At 49.6% G+C, this 20,276-nt stretch overlaps 1 protein-coding gene across 2 annotated transcripts in view; it reads right to left on the bottom strand.

Annotated features, from left to right (window-relative positions):
• FBLN5 (fibulin 5) overlaps positions 1 to 18,573 on the bottom strand; it is a 64,894-nt gene extending 46,321 nt beyond the window's left edge. Inside the window, exons 1-5 of one of the 2 annotated variants that reach the window (XM_081157496.1) lie at positions 18,439 to 18,573; positions 16,223 to 16,685; positions 13,257 to 13,311; positions 11,954 to 12,005; positions 7,954 to 8,208 (exon numbers count right to left, since the gene is read on the bottom strand). In XM_081157496.1, the coding sequence (XP_081013622.1) occupies positions 7,954 to 8,208; positions 11,954 to 12,005; positions 13,257 to 13,311; positions 16,223 to 16,278 (418 nt within the window). In that variant the 5' untranslated portion in view covers positions 16,279 to 16,685; positions 18,439 to 18,573. Of the gene's footprint in view, positions 1 to 7,953; positions 8,209 to 11,953; positions 12,006 to 13,256; positions 13,312 to 16,222; positions 16,686 to 16,721; positions 17,120 to 18,438 lie in introns of those variants that run through there. The other variant, XM_081157497.1, reaches the window with a different exon arrangement.
• Between the last annotated feature and the right edge of the window lie 1,703 nt (positions 18,574 to 20,276).

The following is a 20,276-nucleotide window of genomic DNA, read 5'->3' on the forward strand; positions in this document are numbered from 1 at the left end:
AGAGTGGAACATAATTAAAAGAAACCAAACCAGACCAAGGAACATAAGGTGAGAGCCAAGAAAAATTTGTAGGTCATTGAGAAAATTGCCACACTAGGCACTGGGGAAGTGCCTACTACACAAAGGCACCGAGGCTGGGCGTGCCCACCATGGGTTGCCACCTCGCTGCAGCCAGGGCCAGTTCCCAAAGCCAGCTCCAGCTGCGGGTGGGAGGGGCTGCCTCACAAATGGAGAAGTGACACAGTCCCAACAGAAGATGCTGGCTGAAACACAAGTAAAGACCACATCACTGAGCGATCCAGATGACAATGAGTTAACGGAAAACACAGACTGTTTGGACACAGATGTTAGCTTCCCTACAAACTGGGAAGATTTAGGACAGTAGAACATTCTTGAGTTAGAGGGGACCTGAGAAGTCGTCTGGTCCGGAGAATTTCAGCCTTCTGCGTGCAGTGCATGCTATGAACCTGTTTTGCAGACTGATGAAGCCCATGGACCCTTCTCAGAGTAATGCTTCTAATTGCATAACAATAAATGCAAAGGATTATAAAAGAAAACAGTGATACTGAAAGACAGTTATAAAAATATTTTAAAGACAAATCTGTGATATAGGAATATATATGCTTCATCGGTGCATGAAACCACATTGGCAGCAGGTCTACTATCTTCTACAATTCTGAAGTAGTGATAAGTGAGAATGCTATTTCAAAATACTATTTCAAAATGTCAAATCCTCAAAATATTTCAGAAGAACTGCTACAGCTGTAATGTGCTGTATACATATCTGTGTTTCTCTTGGTAATACTGTCCCAGGTGCTGCTGAGAGCCCTATAGCTTATGGCCTGTATCACTGAAGGTAATGCTAAATGTCATTAGAAGTTAGTGGGTGGAGAAACATGAACATAAATCCTCTAAATTCTACCCACAGGCCCTAGATTAAGACCCCTAATTTCCCACTATCCCTTCTTTCTGCAAATAAAATGTAGCTCAGAAAGGCCAAGTGACTTTTTTAATGTCACACAGCTAAGAAATAGCAAATCTGGGATCAAAGTCCAGTTTTACTGAGGTCCTATCCGGTTCTTTTACCACTACGGCATGCTGCCTCAATTTAGGCTTTAAAAAATTTTTACTTTTTATTTATTTATTTTTTAAATATATCTTTATTGATTTCAAGAAAGGAAGGAAGAGGGAGAGAGAGAGAGAAACATCAATGATGAGAGAGTCATTGATCGGCTGCCTCTTGCACACCCCCGACTGGGGATCGAGCCCACAACCTGGGCATGTGCCCTGCCTGGGAATCGAACATTGATCTCCTAGATCCTAGGCCAACGCTCATGTGCTGAGCCATGCCCAGCTGGGCTAGATTTTTTGTTTTTAAACAAAATACATTCTTTTAACAAATTCAAACAGTGTGGAAATTACATTTAAAAATTAAGTTTCTACGTTTCTTTAATACAGTCCTATCTGAGAATGGGCAGATGGACTAGAGCCTTGCTGATCAAAGTGGACCAGCAGCATCACATCACCAGGGAGCTGGTGGGACATGTGGACCGCAGGCCCCGGCCCAGACCTGTTGAGTCAGAATCCACATTTCCCCAGGTGCTGACTCATGGGCATATGAATGGCCCAGAAGAGCTGCTCTGGATGATCCGTGGAGTCCCTTCTCTGCTGAGATCTCCTTGGAAGTATAAATCCCCCCACCCCTAATATTGAAAAGTAACAAGAATTCAACCCTCCACCCTCTGTAAGGCATGTGCTATTCAATCTAGTCCCCCAAGGAAAAAACAAACAATAACAGAATAATAAACCCAAGAGTTTGCAATAGGAGATTTGATAATGGGATGGTGGAATCTGAAATGATGAAAACAAAATTATAATAACTATTGTTAACCCTTACCACACACAAGCCAGCCTCCATGCTGGATGATTTACATGTGTTATCTCATTTACTTTTCACAAATACCTTATGGACACTGCTATTGTGATCCCTGTTTACAGATGGAAAAACTGAGGTTCAGAGAGGCTACACTGCTTGCTCACCATCCCAGCCAAGGATTAGAAAAGACCTGAAGCAAGAGGGGGAGGCCTGAATAGTGGGGCTGCACTTGAACTAGCTCGCTAAGGCCCAGTTCAAAGGACACTTGAGCAAACCCAATTGTGGAGTCCCACTTCAGTCCTGGGTCCCATCTACTCCCCAGGCCTGCCTGGTCCCAGTGCCCTGCAGCTAAAGATCCCAGTAGCCAGGGCTTCCTGCATTTTCCTCCTGGTTTCCTCCTGTGGACTGGGTTTCAAGTTACAGCCCAAGCCTGTATAAAACAGAAGAAAAGCCAGCAGGAGCCTATGAACCAGGGGCTGGTTTCTAAGTGTTTCTGGCCTCGTCTTACCTGTTGGGAACCACTTCTCATTGTTTTATTTCACAATTTAATAAACCCAGGCTTGGCTGGTATTTCAAAGCAGAATCTGACTGCTGAACTGGGCAAAGCCCTACAAGGTGGATGTGTACCGAGCTCAGTTTTATGTCACTTTAAAGGTTCTAAAGAATGAGGTCTCCAATACATTTTCAGACTGCAAATCTTTTCAGGGCTTATCATCTCCAGATCCTAGCTGTCTCCTCCCTGAATCCTTCCCCATCAATGTTTGCTACATGATACTCCATGCAGACCCTGGACAAGGCATTTTCACATGTCATCTGTGGGGTAGGCATTGTTACGCCCATTGCTCAGATGAGAAAACTGAAACCCAGGTGAGAAGCAAGGCCTGCCTGACTCCTAGGATCCAGCCCTCTCCACTCCAGGGCACCTCGCCTTCTCAGAAGGTCGCCTAGTATTCCAGCTGCTTGTTTTCTGTCTAATCTCCCTTCCTTGATGGTAAGCTCTGGAGAGAGCCTGGTAGCTGCCCGGGACTCCCTGCCCCCTCAGTGCCTAGGCCAGAGCCTGGCACCAACAAGGTTCTCTCTGTACATTGGTTGAATAAATACTGGCTGGCTTTCAGGAAAAATAACCCAAGAGAAAGTCTCAGGCCAACAACCATCCATCTTCCAAAAGGACCCCTATGTGTTCCCCTCCACCCGCTTGGGCGCTTTGACCAATGAGAAAACCCTAGGCCAGTAGAATAAAAATATTGCTTTATCACAAATGGCCAGAAGAATTCCTGCAGCCCCAGTGCAGTGTGGCTCCAGTAAATGGCTGCTTTCTAAGCTGCAGAACATCTCATGCACATTAGTTATTGGTGGAGTCCCTACATTTGCCATTGCCAAGTTGGCAGAACTAAGAATGTCTACCCAGGGAGGTGACAAGTTGAGCCCCAAAGGAGATGAACACTCAGAAACAAGTGGCATCCACATTCAGGGACCTACAGCAAAGGTCTCAGAGGCGGCAAGCTAGGACAGGAAGGTTCCTAAATGGGGTTCAAATCCAGGGCATCCCTACCCCTCAGCTCAGCTCACCGCCCTCCCTGAGCCTTCAGCTCCAGTGGCATTAACCCCACCCATCCTGCTTCCGGGCTGTCTTCTGACCAGCTCAGAGCCCCCTGCATGTGTTCCACTTTGCCTTCTGTCTGGTCTCGGTTGTCTTCTAGGTAGGTAAGGCTTCCTTCCAACACCCTTTCCTCCTTGCCAATTAGCCATGTCCTTCGGGCTCTCCATCCCGAGAAGCTGGTCTCGAGACCTTCTGAGGGTCCAGGATCTGGGGAAGCCACTCTAACTAGCCATGAGTCCCACCACCCTTGTGGAGGTGGCCCTGGAGCTGAGCACCCCCAAGCCAAGGTGCCAGTTTTCTAAATGACACAAAACCTTCTTGGCTCCTGCTCACTCTGTCTGCGAGAGTCCCAAGTGATCCAGATTTACATCTGGGGCCTTATGGACTCAAAACAAACTTTGTTCCAGAAGGAGCAGGGTCTAGTCACCTTCAAAGAGGAGCCCAGGGGACCCGGGTGCCAAGCCTGGTCCTGTCCGACCTGCAGAAACAGGGCACAGGCTAACTTGGGCACATGGGTGGAAACTGCTTCCTTGAAAGTGGGTCCAAAACTCAGAGAAAGTCAGCCACAGTGCAAGGGGATGTCCACTTGCTTCTGTAAACTCTTTTACAGATGTCCATAGACTCGGGGGAAGAGGCCGGGGATTGGGGGGAACAAAGGAACAAGGGCACTGCCTGGGAAGCAGTTGCCCGAAAACTTGGATCGAGTCTCTGGATCCAACCCTTCCAGGTTACAGGAAAATTGTGGGATGAAGGAACATGTTAAATACCCCGTGAGAATGCTATCCGCTAAACCCCAAAGGCGGGAAGTTCTACAGGACAAACCGCTCAGCCTCTGCGACAGACGAGTGGTAAAGGAAACAGGAAAGATTAAGAGGGAGTTGAGAGGGTTGTCGACCAAACGTAATTTGTCGACCCTGTTTGAGCCTGACGCAAACCAACCGGCGGAAAGAAGACTCTGATGAGCCCATCGGGGAAATCTGAACACCACCTAGACACTTAATAAGAAAAAGGGCCCGGCCGGCGGGCTCAGCGGTTGAGCGTCGACCTAGGATCCAGGAGATCACGGTTCGATTCCCGGTCAGGGCACAGGCCCGGGTTGCGGGCTCGATCCCCAGTCGGGGGCGTGCAGGAGGCAGCCGATCAGTGACTCTCATCATTGATGTTTCTCTCTCTCTCCCTCTCCCTTCCTCTCTCTGAAATCAATAAAGATATATTTAAAATAATAATAAGGAATTATTGATTTTTGTAGGCTTGATGGCAGTATTGTGGCTATTTTTTTAAAGAAACTTTCTCTCTGAGAGACACATTTTGAAGAAGTTCAGGGGGAGATTATGTGACGCCTGGGATTCGCTTTAAATAAACCCACGAGGTGAGGGCAGAGAAGAAACAAGGCCGGATCCACGCGGGCGATTCCTGAAGCTCGGCGACGAGGCGCGCATTCATAGCGGTCTCTCTGCTTCTGTCCCGGTTCACAGTTTCACAGAACACAAATGCTAACTACCCAGAACAGATACAAATAAAAATGAAAGGAGGAGAAGGCCCAGTATTTAATTATGGCTCCAGGACTGACTCTCCTGGAGGCTCTGAACAAACCTTTACCTCCCTGAACCTCAGTTTCCTCTTCCAGAGCCTAAACAGGCTCAAACCCTGGCTCGGCCCCATTATCCTGTGTGGCCTCCAGTGGGTTCCTTAACCTCTCTGTGCTTTGGGTCGCCATCGTACGACAGGAGTAACAGTCCTACCCCGTGGGGTTGTGCTGAGGATTAAAAGGGCTCGCTGTTATCACTGCTGCTGCGGTGGTTACTGCTGTTCACTATTTTTTATTTTGAGAAGGAGGCAGAGGAGACTGCTTTGGAGATGCGATCCTCCTCTCTAGGACCCCAAAGTTTCAGAAACGTTTCCCCAGTTCGCCCCGACTGTGCACCGCTCATCCCACGCCTCCTCCACGGCACCAGACCTACGCTGTGGGAAGCACCAGCACCCTCCTTCTCTGGGCAGCGACAACAATGTCCCCTCTCAGGTCCTTCCCCGCTTCTGCGGCCTCTGTGCCTGGCTCCCCTGCTGCTTGTTCCCAGGCCCACCTCTCTCATCCCTCTTCCTGGGGGGAGCAGTGTTGGAAAGAGAGCCTCCCTTCCCTGTCCCCTCCCTTGCCCCCTGCCCACGAGGCCACCTCTTTCAATGCCCAGAAGGACCCTCTGTAGACCAGGAAACGGTGGGGTGGAGTGAAGGGAAGTCAGAAAGAACTCGGGACTTATGAATGCATAATGCTGAACTTTCTGGAAATGGACGGGCCCAGTGCCAGTCCTCACCAGGGTTCCTAGATTGTATTTTTCTTACAAAAGGGCCATTATGAAGGCTCCACGTCTCCAGTGTGACAGGTTGAGAGCCGTAAACCACGTGCCGTTATAGAAATGGCACCAGGAGATGAACAGGCTTCCCAGCCATGTCTTCATTCTCAGGGGCGCTGGGATCCTGGAAGAGGTCTGTAGGGGACGGGGGGACGCTTTGGAGAGCCCTGCAGCACTTCCCAACTGCTCCGCAAAGGGGCCTGTGAAATGGCCCAAGGCCTCAGATAGAGCAGCCCCTCCTGAAAACCTGGAGCCCTGGAATTGTCATGGCACCCCCTTCTCCACTTCGAGGGGTACACAGTCACTGGGCCCACCCAGCCCCACAGGAAGCGCTAGAAGAGCTGCACCCCCACCCGACCTCGCTTTCTCTGCACTTGCTTTTGAGACTCTCTCTATAGGCGCGAGCAGCCCCAAGGGGGAGTTGAGAGACTGTGGGTGGCTGTCAGGCCAACGGCCCCATCCTACCTGGGCAGTTATCTAACTCGGTGGAGTCCATATGCCTTCTTCTGTAAAATGAAGACACTAAAGTTCAGGTTGCAAAGTCCCTTCCAGCTACAAGGTCTTTTGTTCTGCAGCTTGTTTAAGGAAGCTTAAGCTGCAGTCCCGGCTTGACTGGGCCCCACGCTCTTTCCCTTTGCACAGTCATCTATATTCCAAGTGACCATCAACCAGCTCTCCCCATCCCTGCCTCCCTGCCCCCCACGCTGCACCTCTTGAGACTAGAGAAGTTTGGGTTCAGGTGTACCCAATTTTCTCTTGTAGCTCTGAGGGACACTTGTTTGCATGTTATTTGCATGTATTCAAATATAAATGCATCATTTGCATGAACATAGACAAGACATAACACAATAATCACACGGCCTCTAACAGTTGGTTACAGCTCAACACTCCAGAACCCTCAAGTGGCACCAACAAAAATCTCACTAAGTGGACCGACGTTCTCCTAAATTTTGAGGGTAAAGGAAGGCAATGTTAGAACTTCAATTCACATCCATTTTTATCGCATCCTTTAAATTTTTCTATTTCTTACATATGCTTTATACTCCTCAAACCATATTAGTCTAATAGGATATGTATGTAATTTATAAATATGCACATAACGGGGGTCTAGGTACAGAAAGATTTGGTTGGCGAGGTACATGATCAAAACAGTTTGGAGTCCCCATCAGTCTAGACTATAGCCCAAAGCTGGAGACAATTACAAAGGTTGACTGGGGAGGATTCCAGGTAACCCTCCACCAAGTGACCGGGGAGGATTCCAGGTAACCCTCCACCAAGGTGTCACCCTGTCCAACAGAACACCAAAACTCACTAGGCACCCATCGCACCACTTGTCAACTCCTTTGGGACCTCATGGCAAACTCCTTCACCCCACAGAGCTACTCCTGCTATGAGCTCCCATCAGCGAGGCTCATTTTGGCCCAAGGGGCATTGGTCCCCACCGAAGGAACCCACTTTCCTTCCACAACAGTTGGTCTCGGCCCTCATGGCTTCTTTTATCTCAGGAGCATACATTCCATTCGAGGGTGAGGGGTGTTGAAAAGAAAGCTCTGGTCCTTTCTAGATCTCATTCTGGGATTCACCCAGAATAAATAAGTTTGACCAGCTGCATTTGTTATTGAAAAGAGAAAATATGAGCTTGATCTTTAAATAGATAAATAGATAAGATAGATGGATGGATAGATGATAGGATAGATGATAGATAGATAGATAGATAGATAGATAGATAGATAGATAGATGATAGATAGATGATAGGTAGATAGATAGATGATAGATATATAGATATAGAGATAGATGATAGATATAAATAGATGATAGAGATAGATAGATAGATAGATAGATAGATAGATAGATAGATAGATAGATAGATAGATAGATAGATGATAGACAGACAGATAAAGAAAAAACAAATCGGCTTTCTGGAGAACTGTCAATGACACAGCAAATTAAACTACTCCTTAGGTGGGAGGAGAAACAGGCTGCTAAGAGTGAAAGAACTATGTAGAAAGTAAGTCACTGTTTCACTGGTGCATGGAAGGGCAGCTAACGACCCGCCGGGGTGGACCTGCTGGACTAAGACGTGGTCTTCGCCAGGGCACAATGACAGGAAGCTCAAGGTGCCACTCACCCACACACTGGTTGCCTTCATCCATCTGGAATCCAAAGCGGCATATGAGAGGCCTCGAAATCGTGGGGTAGTTTGGAGCCGGTAGCGGTGGGGGAGCTGCTGGGTAAGGACCTGAGTAGGAGTTTGAGTAGGGGTTCGAGTAAGGCCCTCGATACACTGGGTTTGTCCGGGGGATGCACAGGTAACCGCCGTTTTGGTTAACACACATCATGTCTCCTCGGCAGGCCTCGGGGATGGTCCGGCACTCATCGATATCTGGAAGGCCACAGGAAGGACGAGCGTTAGTGGCCCCAGCCGCACTGGGCATGGGGCTTATTTAAGCAGAGCCCTGTACCGAGAGCGCCACAGAAGACGCCAACCCTCTTTACCAGCATCTACGAAACAGTGCCTGGCTCATGGCTGTCAGGTACTCCCAGGGGTCAGCCAAGCTCAATCATATTGACCAGTGTCACCCAAACATCAGCCATCAAATACCAGCACCATGAGCTTGGCCTTGGCCACAAAACCTGTATTATCGTGTGCTTAGAACTTTTTACAAAAATGAACCCACATTTGAAACTCGAGTAAATGTATTTTTTAAAATTTTACATGACTACAACAGATGAAAAACACCATCAATTAGCATACATAGAAGGTAACAGTAAAAATACAACTATCAAAATAAAGACAGCTTATCTGTGTGCCCACAGGATACTCAGGAAACACTGGGATAGACCTTGGAATCGTTTCCATTTCTACTTCAAAAAGCAGCTGGGCCTGGGAGAAAGAGTCCCTTGCTTCAAGAGAGACAAGGCTTGGCCGAGAGCTAGTTGCTTGTTAAGAAAGTGGAGCCTTACTTGAAAGTCAGCTCACACCGTGCCAGCAAGCAGGGCCCAATTCAGGCCAGGCTGGTGCTCTGCCTGAAGCCGGGAACAGGAGGAAGGTGCTGGAGAAAACCCGCCTCGCTGGGCCGGGGCCGGGCAGCGGAGGCCTAAACTCTGGCTCCAGCAAGAGCAGCGGATCTACCCCCACACATGGCCCTCTTGCCAGCCTTGGGGGCTGTTCCGTATGTGACAGGAGGCTCGGGGGGATATTTCTGAATCCTGACAGCTCGCCCCGGCCATCTCACCTGAGAAACTCCCACCAACGCCCACCCTGAGAAAGGGAGACGTTGAGGCGCTGAATGCCCCGTCCAGTAGCTGTAAGCCTGAACTCATCCATAAAACTGGTGGGCCAGAAAGACAGCTGCTGCCCCTCCTTGTCTCTGGGCACGGCGTCCCCTTCACTTTAAATCAAAGTGCAGGCCTCGGTTTTCCACGACAGGGTTGTATTCCTCACCACTCATCATTTTTCAAAACATCTATCTCCCCTTCTGGTTCTCTGAGCTGATGTGAGCTCAGGAAAGATAGACGAATTGGCCTAAATCAAATGTAATTAAAAAGCTAAATATATTCCTGAGGTGGGGGCAAGTGGGGCTGCCTCATTCTCTTTACATACCCTATGCTGCACCCACGACAAACTATTCTGTGCTCTGAACGTCCTTTCCACCCCTGGTCTTCGCTTATGCTGTTCCTTCCACCTGGAATGCCATTCTCGGGATCCCACTCATTCTTCTCATATATAACCTCATATACGTGTGTGTGTGTGTGTGTGTGTGTGTGTGTATGTGTGTGTATATATATATATATATATAAAACCTCTCATATATATAATTGGATCTCTATTGAATTGGATATAGATAGATAGGTAGACGCAGCTCAAATGTGACCTCCATGAAGGCTTTCTTCATTGACCCCAGACATCAGACATCAGGCATCGCTCCCTCTCCTCCTTTTCAAGGGCTCATTGCTATCGTCTCAACTTGAATGACTTTCTTCCACCCGGTAGAGTTCATCCATCCAGGTGGGCCTCGCCCACAAGCTGGTGAGCTAGGAGAACAGCCCCCAACATGTCTGTCCTAACTCTGTGATAACATTTAGGTTACCTGACAAAGGGGAATTAGGTAGCAGATGCAGCTCAAGTTGCTGATCAGCTGACCTTGAGATGGGAGATACCTGGGGGGACCCAATGTAATCATGTAAGTCCTTAAAAGTGGAAGAAGAGGCAGAAGGGTGGGTTGGAGATGTGATGATAGAAAAAGAAGAGATTAGAAGCTTTCAAAGCACTCAGCACTGTGTCAGCTTTGAAGACGGAAGAGGGGAGCACGAGCTGAGGAATGAAGGAAGCCTTTTGAGACTGGAAAAGATCCTCAGGTAACAGCCAGCAAGGAGACAGGTGCCTCAGTCCTACAGCCGCAAGAAACTAAAACTGTGGGAATGCAGATTGGTGTAGCCACTACAGAAAGCAGTATGGAAGTTCCTCAAAATTCAAAATAGAATGACCATATGATCCAGCAATTCCACTTCTGGATATTTATCTAAAGGAAATGAAAGCAGGATCTCAAAGAGATATCTGCACCCCCATGTTCAATGCAGCATTATTCACAGTAGCCAAAGTGTGGAAACAACCTAAGTGTCCCGCTGTGGATGAATGAGTAAAGAAGATATGATACACACACACACACACACACAATGGAATATTATTCAGTCACAAGAAAGAAGGAAATCCTGCCATTTGCAACAACATGGGTGGACCTTGGAGGCGTCATGCTAAGTGAGATAAGTCAGACAGAGAGAGACAAATACAGTGGCACCTCGGTTTTCGAATGTACTCCGTTCCGGAAGCCCGTTTGAGCTCTGAAACGTTCCATTCAAAAACTGAGGGATCCACAGCCGACAGCTGGGCCTCAGGACCTTGCCCTCAGCAGAAGCCTGTGGCCTGTTCCACCTTAGAGGTATGTTCGAAAACCGAAGCATTTCCTTCCAGGTTTACGCTGTTCGTAAACCGAAATGTTCGTCAATGGGGACGTTTGAAAACCGAGGTACCACTGCACTGTATAATCTCACCTATGTGTGGAATATAAAAAAGCCAAACTTACAAACATAATGAGTAGGATGGTGGTTGCCAGGGGCCGGGGGCTGGAGGAAATAGGGAGAGGCTGGCAGAAGGGCACAAGCTTTCAGGTGTAAGATGAATAAGCTCTGGGGATCTGATGCACAACACTGTGGTTATAGTTAACAGTACTGTGTTATATACTCGAACACTGCTAAGAGTAGACCTTAAATGTTAAGGCACAGAAAAGAGGTGGGAATTATGTTATGTGATGGATGTGTCAGCAAATGCTATGGTGGTGCCCGGCCGGGCGTGGCTCAGCGGTTGAGCATCGACCTAGGATCCGGGCGATCGGGGTTCGATTCCCGGTCAGGGCACATGCCCGGGTTGCGGGCTGCAGCCGATCAATGACTCTCTCATCATTGATGTTTCTATCTCTCTCTCTCTCCCTCGCCTTTCCTCTCTCTGAAATCAATAAAGATATATTTTTTTAAAAAAACAACAAAACAAAAACAAAGACAAATGCTATGGTGGTAATCCACATTGTAAGAGATATCAGATCAACATGTTGGACACCTACAAAATGTTATATGTCAATTATGTCTCAATTTAAAAAAAGAAACAAACTCCACTCTGCCCACAATACACATGAGCAAGGACATGGCTTCTCCCCTGGAGCCTCCAGAAAGGAACAAAGCCTGTTGACACCCTGACATTAGCTGGGGAGACCTGATGGACTCTTGACCTCCAGACCAGTGAGATAATAAATCTGTTACTTAAGCCACCACATTGGGGGCAATTTATTATGGCAGCCATAGGAACGGAACAGAGACGGAGGGCTCCTTGGGAGCAGGGGTCTATTCTTACTCATCTCTGCCCCTCCCAGGGCTTCTGGTGAGGGTGATGGGCACCAAGAAGGTGATGGACAGAAGGGTGTCGTTGACTTCAACCTCCCCGGGCACTGTTTTCTTCCACGGGCAAGGCCAATACAGATTTGACAATACTGAACATCAGCTGAGAAGAAACAGCGCTGCAATGGGACTGTCACTGAGCGTCCCCACCCGGCGAGGGATCTCCAGGGGTCTCTTACCTATACACTGTCCGGACGGGCGGTCCAGGTCGAAACCGTTAGTGCACTGTTGCTGCGGGAAAGGAGAGGCGGAGGCAGGGTCATTTACTCACATATGTTTGTTTAACTATAAAAGCATTAAAATGACATCACAGGAAGTTTGGGAAATAAAGACCAAAAAAAACATCCATAGTAGCAACACCTGTATTATAACATCTACTTGTCTTAATGTTTTTGGCATTTTCACACAGTCATTTTACACTTAGCATTACCTTGTAGGCTCCGCACCGTGGCTTCAAAGCCCCCGCTTTTCACAGACGGTTACTGGGGCTTTTTCCTGAACCGCAATACTAATCACACCTGATGGGCCCGATGAGGCGCGTCCTGTGTTCACTCCTTTCTGGGAAAGGGTATGATTGCTTTCAAGGGCAACACCTCTCTGTGGGTGCTGTTTGACCTTCTCAGCACCCAGGATGAGCTTTTTGGACCCTATGAAACCCTCTACCTGATCCTGAGGTCCGTGCATAAAATAAAAGCGACACAGCGAGGCAGTCAGTTTCCTAAGAAAAGTAGAATTGGGGAAACTCCTCTCTTTCAACCTCAGAAGACTATTACACAGACACTTCCAGAAACAGATCTCCAACAGCACCCGAGGGTTGCAGGCTTCACATGTAACTTGAGTTACAACTTTATGCATTTGGAAAACGTCGTGGGGGTTGACAGTCAGTGGGCCATCTGGGCAGACCCTGGAGCCTGCCATGTCACAGGAATGGGGCGCAGGGGTTGGGCTTCCCTGAGCTGTGGGTTGGTTTGTGGAGATGATGGGTTTAGCCTGCTTTCCTGGGAGGAGATTCAGGTGTCTTAGAGCCTTGGGGCAAAAGAAACAGAGCAGATGAGCCAGGAGGCTGTGCTATAACTCTCGGGAAACCAGGAGAGCTGGGTTCCAGCCCTGGCTCACCAACTAATGCCAAGTGCAGCCATGCAGGGGCACCACTGCCCACATAACACCAGAACACATTTGACTTAGCATTTAAGGTAAGTCAAAACACCCCTTAGAGGGACACAAATGAGGGAGTAGGATCCAATTATAAGAATCCTGGGTTGGGAGTCAGGGCACTGAGGTCCCGGCCCTCCCATGTATGAACTATATCACCTGGGTCAAGGCTCGACTCGTCTGAGCCCCAGCTTTAATCTCTGCATCAGGAAGAGCTCAGTTTAGGTAAATCATAAAGCCCCCCCGCCCAGTCCTAGGAATCTAAAATGCACGGCTGGGCAGCCTGATTTTTAACATGCTTCTAGATAATTAACAAAATAAACACCTTACCTGTGCATTCCCAGGACGTGAAAGCCAGAAAGCCAGAATGGTAACAGTGAGTATCCTGCAAAAGAACAAAAAGTCGATTTAAATGCTCGAGATACTCCCAGGATCCAGGCCTGAGGGCAAACCCGGACCTCATGCTGCTGGGCATTCACAATGGCGATGTCACCATGTGCTTATATGGGGGACCCCAGCTACCCCAACCATCCTATACCGGCCTCTTCTATTGGATTCAAATGTTAAGCTAATGTGCTAGGTGGCATTTTTTTAAATAAAGGGTGTTGCTACTTCAAAGAACAAATCTAAAAAAAGAAAGAACAAATCTAAAACCCAAGCTGAGGTATTTCCAATGTATTGGCCGGCTGCTCTGATCTTGCTCCTTACACAGGGACACTGGCCTGAGTTTCAAGCACCTTTATTCTGCAGGGGTAACAGGGCGAAGGAGCCCTCGGGCCCTCAATCCGTGAAAGGCAAGTGCAAACGTGAAGCACTTGGGTTCCCCGGTCGGAAGATGTCGCAGAAAGTCACCTAGTCCCAGAGCGTGTTTCACACTGGCCCCGAGGAGAAGGAGGGGACCTGAGCAACAGGAGAAGGAACACAGCAGGAAAACAGGGGGAGCCAAGAAACTGAGGGTCAGGCCAGCTCTGGCATTCACAAGCCACCAAACCTGAGTCTACCCTTCAACAACACAAGCTTCTTTCCAATAAAATCAGAGTCACCAATACGCTTTAAAAATACAGTATCGAGCCCTGGCCAGTGTGCTCAGTGGTTAGAGAGCTGCCTGGCCACTGAACGAAGGGTCTCCGGTTCGCTTCCCAGTCAAGGGCACACACCTGGGCTGCAGGTTCCATCCCCAGCACTGGTCGGGGGCCGTGCGGGAGGCAACCAATCGATGTGTCTCTCTCACATCGATGTGTTTTTTGAAATTAGAACCCTTAAGCACTATTGGTGGGAATGTAAAATGGTGCAGCCACTGTGGGAAACAGATTGGCGGTTTCTAGAAAAATTTAAAATAAAATTACCACATGATCCAGCAATTCCACTTCTGGGACTGTACCCCAAAGAAATGAAAGCAGGGTCTCAAAGAGATACTTGTGCACCCATGTTCATTGCAGCCTTACACACACAGCCAAAAGATGGGAGCAACCTTTCATTCATCCACAGTATGTGGTGTGTACATACAATGAAATATTACTCAGCCTTAAAAAGGAATGAAATTCTGATGTGCACTACAAATTGGATGAACCTGGAAGACATCATGCTAAGTGAAAGAAGCCAGTCACGAAAAGACAAATACTGTATGACTCCACCTAGGCGAGGTGCCTATAGCAATCAAAATCATAGAGACAGAAAGTAGATTGGTGGTTGGGAGGGGCTGGAGGAAGGAGAGAATGGGGAGTTGTTTAATGGGAATAGAGTTTCAGTTTTGCAAGATGAATGAAAGGGGTTCTGGAGGTTGGTTGCGCAACGCTGTGAATGTACTTAACACTACTGAACTGTATCCTTAAAAGTGGCTAAGATGGTTAAAAAAAAAATCTATGCAAATGTGATGCTTTATTTGGTACTATTATTATTATTCAGTTCAATAGGGATTTATCTGAGCAACCACTACTTGCAGGTGTAAGCCCTAGGCAGAAGAGCTACAAAACTAGGACCCAATTGCTGCCCTGGAGAGCTGGTTGGGGAACCACATGAATTAATAATGTCTATATGCTGTGGTTAGGACACTGACAGGTATACCCATTGAGTGCCAGGAGAACCAGGCTGGGACTTAGGGAAAGGAAGGTCAGGGAAGGCTTCCTGGAGGAGGTGATCTTGAAGGCTTTTTCAGTAGAGCAGTTGTATTCAGTGGCCTGTTCTTGTGAAATCACCTCTACTTTATAATCCCTCCCTTCATGAAAAGAGTGTTCAACAGATGACCGAGCTCACACAATCCATGACACAAGGCTCATCTGAATCAACAGCTTTGGGTACTTGGAGGACCCCAGAATTAAGGTGACATCCAGAGGGAACAGAAGCCTGGTGTGGCACTAGAAGATGCAAGTCCAATTCCTTCATCTAGTCTCCAGTTCAAGAAATAAAGACCCTGAACATCCGCAAGTTTTTATTTCATCTAAGTGCCTGCATGAGCCAGGTCCTAGAGCGCTGGAGACAGCTCCGACCTTATAAAGTGCAGAGCCAAATCCCAGGGCTTTTTGATATTTGCGACAGTCAGATTTATATCTGGAAGGAATGGAAGAACAATAACAAATTATTTTCCAGGCTGTATATTATGAATTTCAATGTTTTCCTGTTTCTTCACATGAAGTTTCCTTTCGGTTGGTTATAAAACCCTGTCTCGTTTATGTTGGAGACAGAGCAGGTTGCCTGAACGCAGTGGACTTCAAGAGCTAGTGGAAAAGGCATGCTAACCTCATTTCTCCCCCTACTCTGCCTCCCCCGTTCCCTCTGGCTGAGAGCAGTCCAGAGACAGGTCCCCTCCGAGAGGTCGGGCCTCAAGCCCAGCCTCCAGGAAGAGCCATGGCTGGGTGCTGGCTGGGTGCTGGCTGGGTCCTGGGGGCCAGGTAAGCGCCAGGCTAACTGGGAGCATGCTGCTCTCACATGTCACAAACAGTTGCACCTTGTCACGAAAAACCCTAGAAAACTACAAAAATAAACTAACCATAGGAATAGTGGGGAAACGTCTGGCGCTCATAACTGGTCCCCGGAACTTTGACCAACAGGTGGGCCACCCACTTTGTGCACCATCCTGGACTGCGAGGAGAGACCAACAAGACCCCAGGGCTGCGTGTCGCCAGTCCAGGGTGACATTATCACAGCTTAGCTTGCAGCATATGCGCGCGCACACACACAGTCTGTCTAAAGCAGCTACGCTTTCAAGAGTTTGCTCAATAAAGACTGTGCAGATATAATCTAGATAAAGCTCTTCAAAGTTGAAGGCTGCCTCAAAGAAAAGCAAAGCGTTTGCTTACATGTAGTTCTGTCTGCAGTCCCCACTTTTCATTGGCTTGAGACTTCTGGGTCGCATGCCCTCGAATCCCAGATACAGGGCGAACCCAGCCCTGGGATGTGCAGCTCGCCCCTCCGCTTGTCCAGCAGCCGATGGAGCAAAATAATTGCGAGCGACCCGGCGACTGCTCTCGCGAATTTAAAAGATAGATAAATTTTTGGAAAAACAACGGCCCTTCCCGACAAGAAAGAGGAATGGAGCTCTGAGGTTCCTGCAGCCCTCCGTCGGATGCTGCCTCTGAAGCTGGATTATGAAGTACGCACTCCCACAAGAAGGCTCCAAGATGAAAATCACAGAGGCGCAGCTTTTTATAATTAACAGTATCATTGCATCACTGGCGAACGCCTTCTCCAATATCCTGACACCGCCTGGATCGCTCCATGGCCGTTTTCCACCCATCAGGTTTTCAGGAAGCCTTCCAGACCCTGGAGGGAAGGGAAAGCCCCGAGGGGAGAGCCTACCTTTGAAATCCTGGCATGTCCAAGACGCGTGAGCTGGAGAAGCGAAGGGGAAAGAGACGGAGCGCGCGGCGCGGGACCCTCGGCGCAGTTCCCGAGCTCCGGCCTCTCCTGGGCCCGCGGGGCTGGCTGATCTCTGAGTCCGGGAGGGGGGCGCGGGGGGACAGCGAGTCGTGGAGAGGACAAGGGGAGAGCCTGGGTCCTCCGAGCCACTGGAGAGCCGACAGCGAGAGCACCTGGTTTTGCTTAGCCCTCGTCAGTAATTCAGCATTAAACCAATTGGAGGAGGAATGTTAAAAATGAACACTTCATTTTCTAAGTATGTTAAACAATGCAAATGGGGCCTCAGTCTGGACACAGCTGGTTCAGATTACAGCGCTCACAACAATCTTGGGGCGTCTGCCAGGACGCAGCGCTCGGCGCGGGGCGGAGAGCCCGTCCCCGGGCGGCGAGCAGCCGCACTGCGCGCGCGGGTCCCCGCCCGCGGCGATTGGCGGGCAAGTGCGCGCGGGGGGCGGGGGCCGAGGGTCTTGACCCTTTACTGCCCACCCCCGGCGGACAGCCCCGGGCGGGGGGGAGGGGACCCGGGGACCCAGCGCCCCAGCTACCCCCTGGCTTTGGGACACCCGCGAAAACTTAGTCGCCTCTGCAATAACTTGTGAACTCCCGGCAAACTCGGCGACGGGGGCTGGAAGCGCAGGATTCATCGGGAAAGCGGAGGCTTGGGGGAGCGACGGGAACCCGCGGGCTTCCAGGACGGGCGGAGGCCGGGCCGTGGCCGACGCCAGCTCGGGGACCGGCCTGAGCGACGCCAGGCTCGCGGGGGACACGCGCCCCGCCCCGCGGCGCCCGGGGTTTCGCGGGCACGTTCCTGCTTTAATTTAAAAGCGCCCGCGCGTCCCCTGGACACGTCGCGCAGCTCAAACTTACACAACGCTGTGTGTGGATTATATTCCAAGAAAGCCTGAAAACAATTTTTTTTATTTAAAAAAAAGAAAAGTGTCCCTTGGCTGCAAAGTGATTTTAATAAGAGAAAAGGTGATTTGAAAAGGCGGGACGGCAGGGACAGCAGGGTGCCGACCTGAGAGCACAATGCTAGGTCCTATTTGATGTACCGGTGGTTTCAAACGTTTCTCCCCCTCCCCCCCCCTTTTTTAATGCATTGGAAGCCTTTCCATCCGACGAAATCTCTCCGGGGACCCTGTTCTGTAACCGCGGGCGGCTGGCAGCGTCCTGCGCCTCCCTCCGCACCTGCATCTCCCCGGGTCCCCCGCAAGGCCGAGCCCGCCGGGGGCCCGCTGAGGGCCTTTCTGCTCCCGCAGCTCCGCGGGGCGAGTTACAGCCCCGAAGAGGGAGCTCGGGAGCCCCCCAGGGCCCCCCGCCCAGGCTCCGCGCCTGCACGTGGAGCCCCCCGACGGGCACGTCGTGGGCGCGCGGCTGGGGTCGTGCCGCGGGGGACCTAGGAGTCGCCGCCTGACGCCGCCCTCGGGGATGCTGGTTATTAAGAGCGGTAATTAAGCAAAGACTCGGAAAGAGACTGGACCCTCCCGGCTTTGGAGGGAGCGGGGACCTTGTCCTGGGGGCGCAGGGGAGCCTCAGGGCGCGCGGGGTCAGGGGCGGGGTCCTGGTCCGCGCGCCCCGGGTGTGCGGGTGGCGAGCAGAGCGCACCAGCCACGTGCCCCCCGCGCTCCCACCGCCGCCGGCAGCCGCCCGCCCTCACCTGCGAAATCGGATTCTCCATCCTCACGTTTTCCTTTGTCCAAAATGCCATAGGTGCCCAGTGGTGCCCCGCGCGGAACAGTGTTTCATGATCCTGTGAACTCCCCGTGAGCGCTTCCTCTGTCAGTCTGTGGGCGAACTTGATTAGCCCAGCTGGAAGAATCTAGAAGGTGGGAGGAAGAGTGTTAATTTTTTTTAGCCCGCACAGTACTCTCAAACTGCACTTAACAAGAACGGCAGAATGTTTACTTCCTATGTGTTGGAAATTGACCATCATAAAGCATTTTTAAGAATATATGGTATTTATGAGGCGGTTCGTCGCTTCCAACACGTGTAATAATAACAAAAGATTGCAAACAGCCTTAACATCCATCAGCTGGGCACCAGTAGAGTTTAAAGTACAGTAAAGGACTTCCAAAAATGGACTGTTGTTCAACCGATAATAAAAATGTTAGACACATAAAGAGTACATATGGGACGACTCCATTTACATAGAAATCAAAATGGGGTGGTGACTGGGAGGGGCCCCAGGGGCCCTCTGGGTGCTGGTAATATTCTAATCATTGACCTGGGTGCTGGTCCCCAGGGAAGTGTTCAGTAAGGATTTGTGAGGTCCTCTGTATGTTACAATTTATTAAAAACAACAACACTGAAGCGGCTCCCTATGTGCTGATATTGAAGGATTTCCCACATATTTTGTGGGTCAAAATGGTAGACTTGGTAATTTCACATAAATCAGCCTACTGTAGTAACAAGTGTAAAAGGCAATTGTAGACCGGTGTGTAAAACATGCCACTATTTGAGAAAATAAATATACACAAGCTCTTGCTTGTAAAGGTCTAGAAACAAGATTAACTGTCAGCATCGTCTGTCTCCCAGGAAGGAAATTGGGTAGGTGGTTGGGGAAGAGACGTGAGAGGAAAAATTGCTCTTCACTGCTCACCATTTGGTATAATTTTGTACCACGAGCATGTATTTATTACCTATTCAAAACACGAGGTTAAGTTACTGAAAAATATACTCTATGTATGTAGGGCTATTTGGTGGAGTAGGGAGAGGTTTAAGTGACTTACTGCCTTATGCACTTCACGCTCTCAACCTTCCTAAAGGCTAGGACGGAGAGGACTCAGTGTGCCCACCGGGCGCAACTGAAGAACCTGAGAGCAAAACTGTCTGGGGCCCCGAGATTGTTTCCATCTCGAAACCGTGGGGCTGGAATAAAAGAGACAAAATTGGATTGCAACGAAAGACTTCAGTATGAGCTTACCTACCAGGTGACCTTGGGCAAGTCACTTATCCTCTCAGCATCTCGGTTTCCTAGTCTGCAAAATGGAAATAATATTTACCTCTCAGGGCTGCTGTGGGAATCAAGTAAGTTTGTCCTCATGACTGTCACTGTGTCCAAATTCCCGCCCCGACATAACAAGTTAGACCCTTTTCAAAATATTGTTAGTGTCTAGTGTATTCCCCACTTTCATGAACGGGAAATCATAACCTCACAAAAAGAGCCCCACTCACGGTTGCGCAGTTCAGCTCGTTCGAGGATTGTCTTGAGTTGAACCCAAACCTGCTTCCCTGGGCACAGCTACCTTCCCTGGGCCCCAGTTCTCTCCTCTGCAGCCGCGGGCTACTCTCCCTGCTGCCACATAACCAGCTTCCTTTTGTCAGAACAGTCCCACCTCCTGCCCCAGCTGGCACCCTTTTCCGAGGCTCAACACCCCAGTTCTACCCGCTGGTCCCCTGTGGGTCACGGGACCCTGCTGCAGCCTTGGGCAGCCTCTCCTAGTGCCGCATGAGCCTCTTGGTTCCAACAGAACCAAGTCCTGAACTTGCGCCCAA

The sequence above is a fragment of the Miniopterus schreibersii genome (genome assembly GCF_964146895.1).
Source record: "Miniopterus schreibersii genome assembly, chromosome: 1".
Classification (NCBI taxonomy): Eukaryota; Metazoa; Chordata; class Mammalia; order Chiroptera; family Miniopteridae; genus Miniopterus; species Miniopterus schreibersii.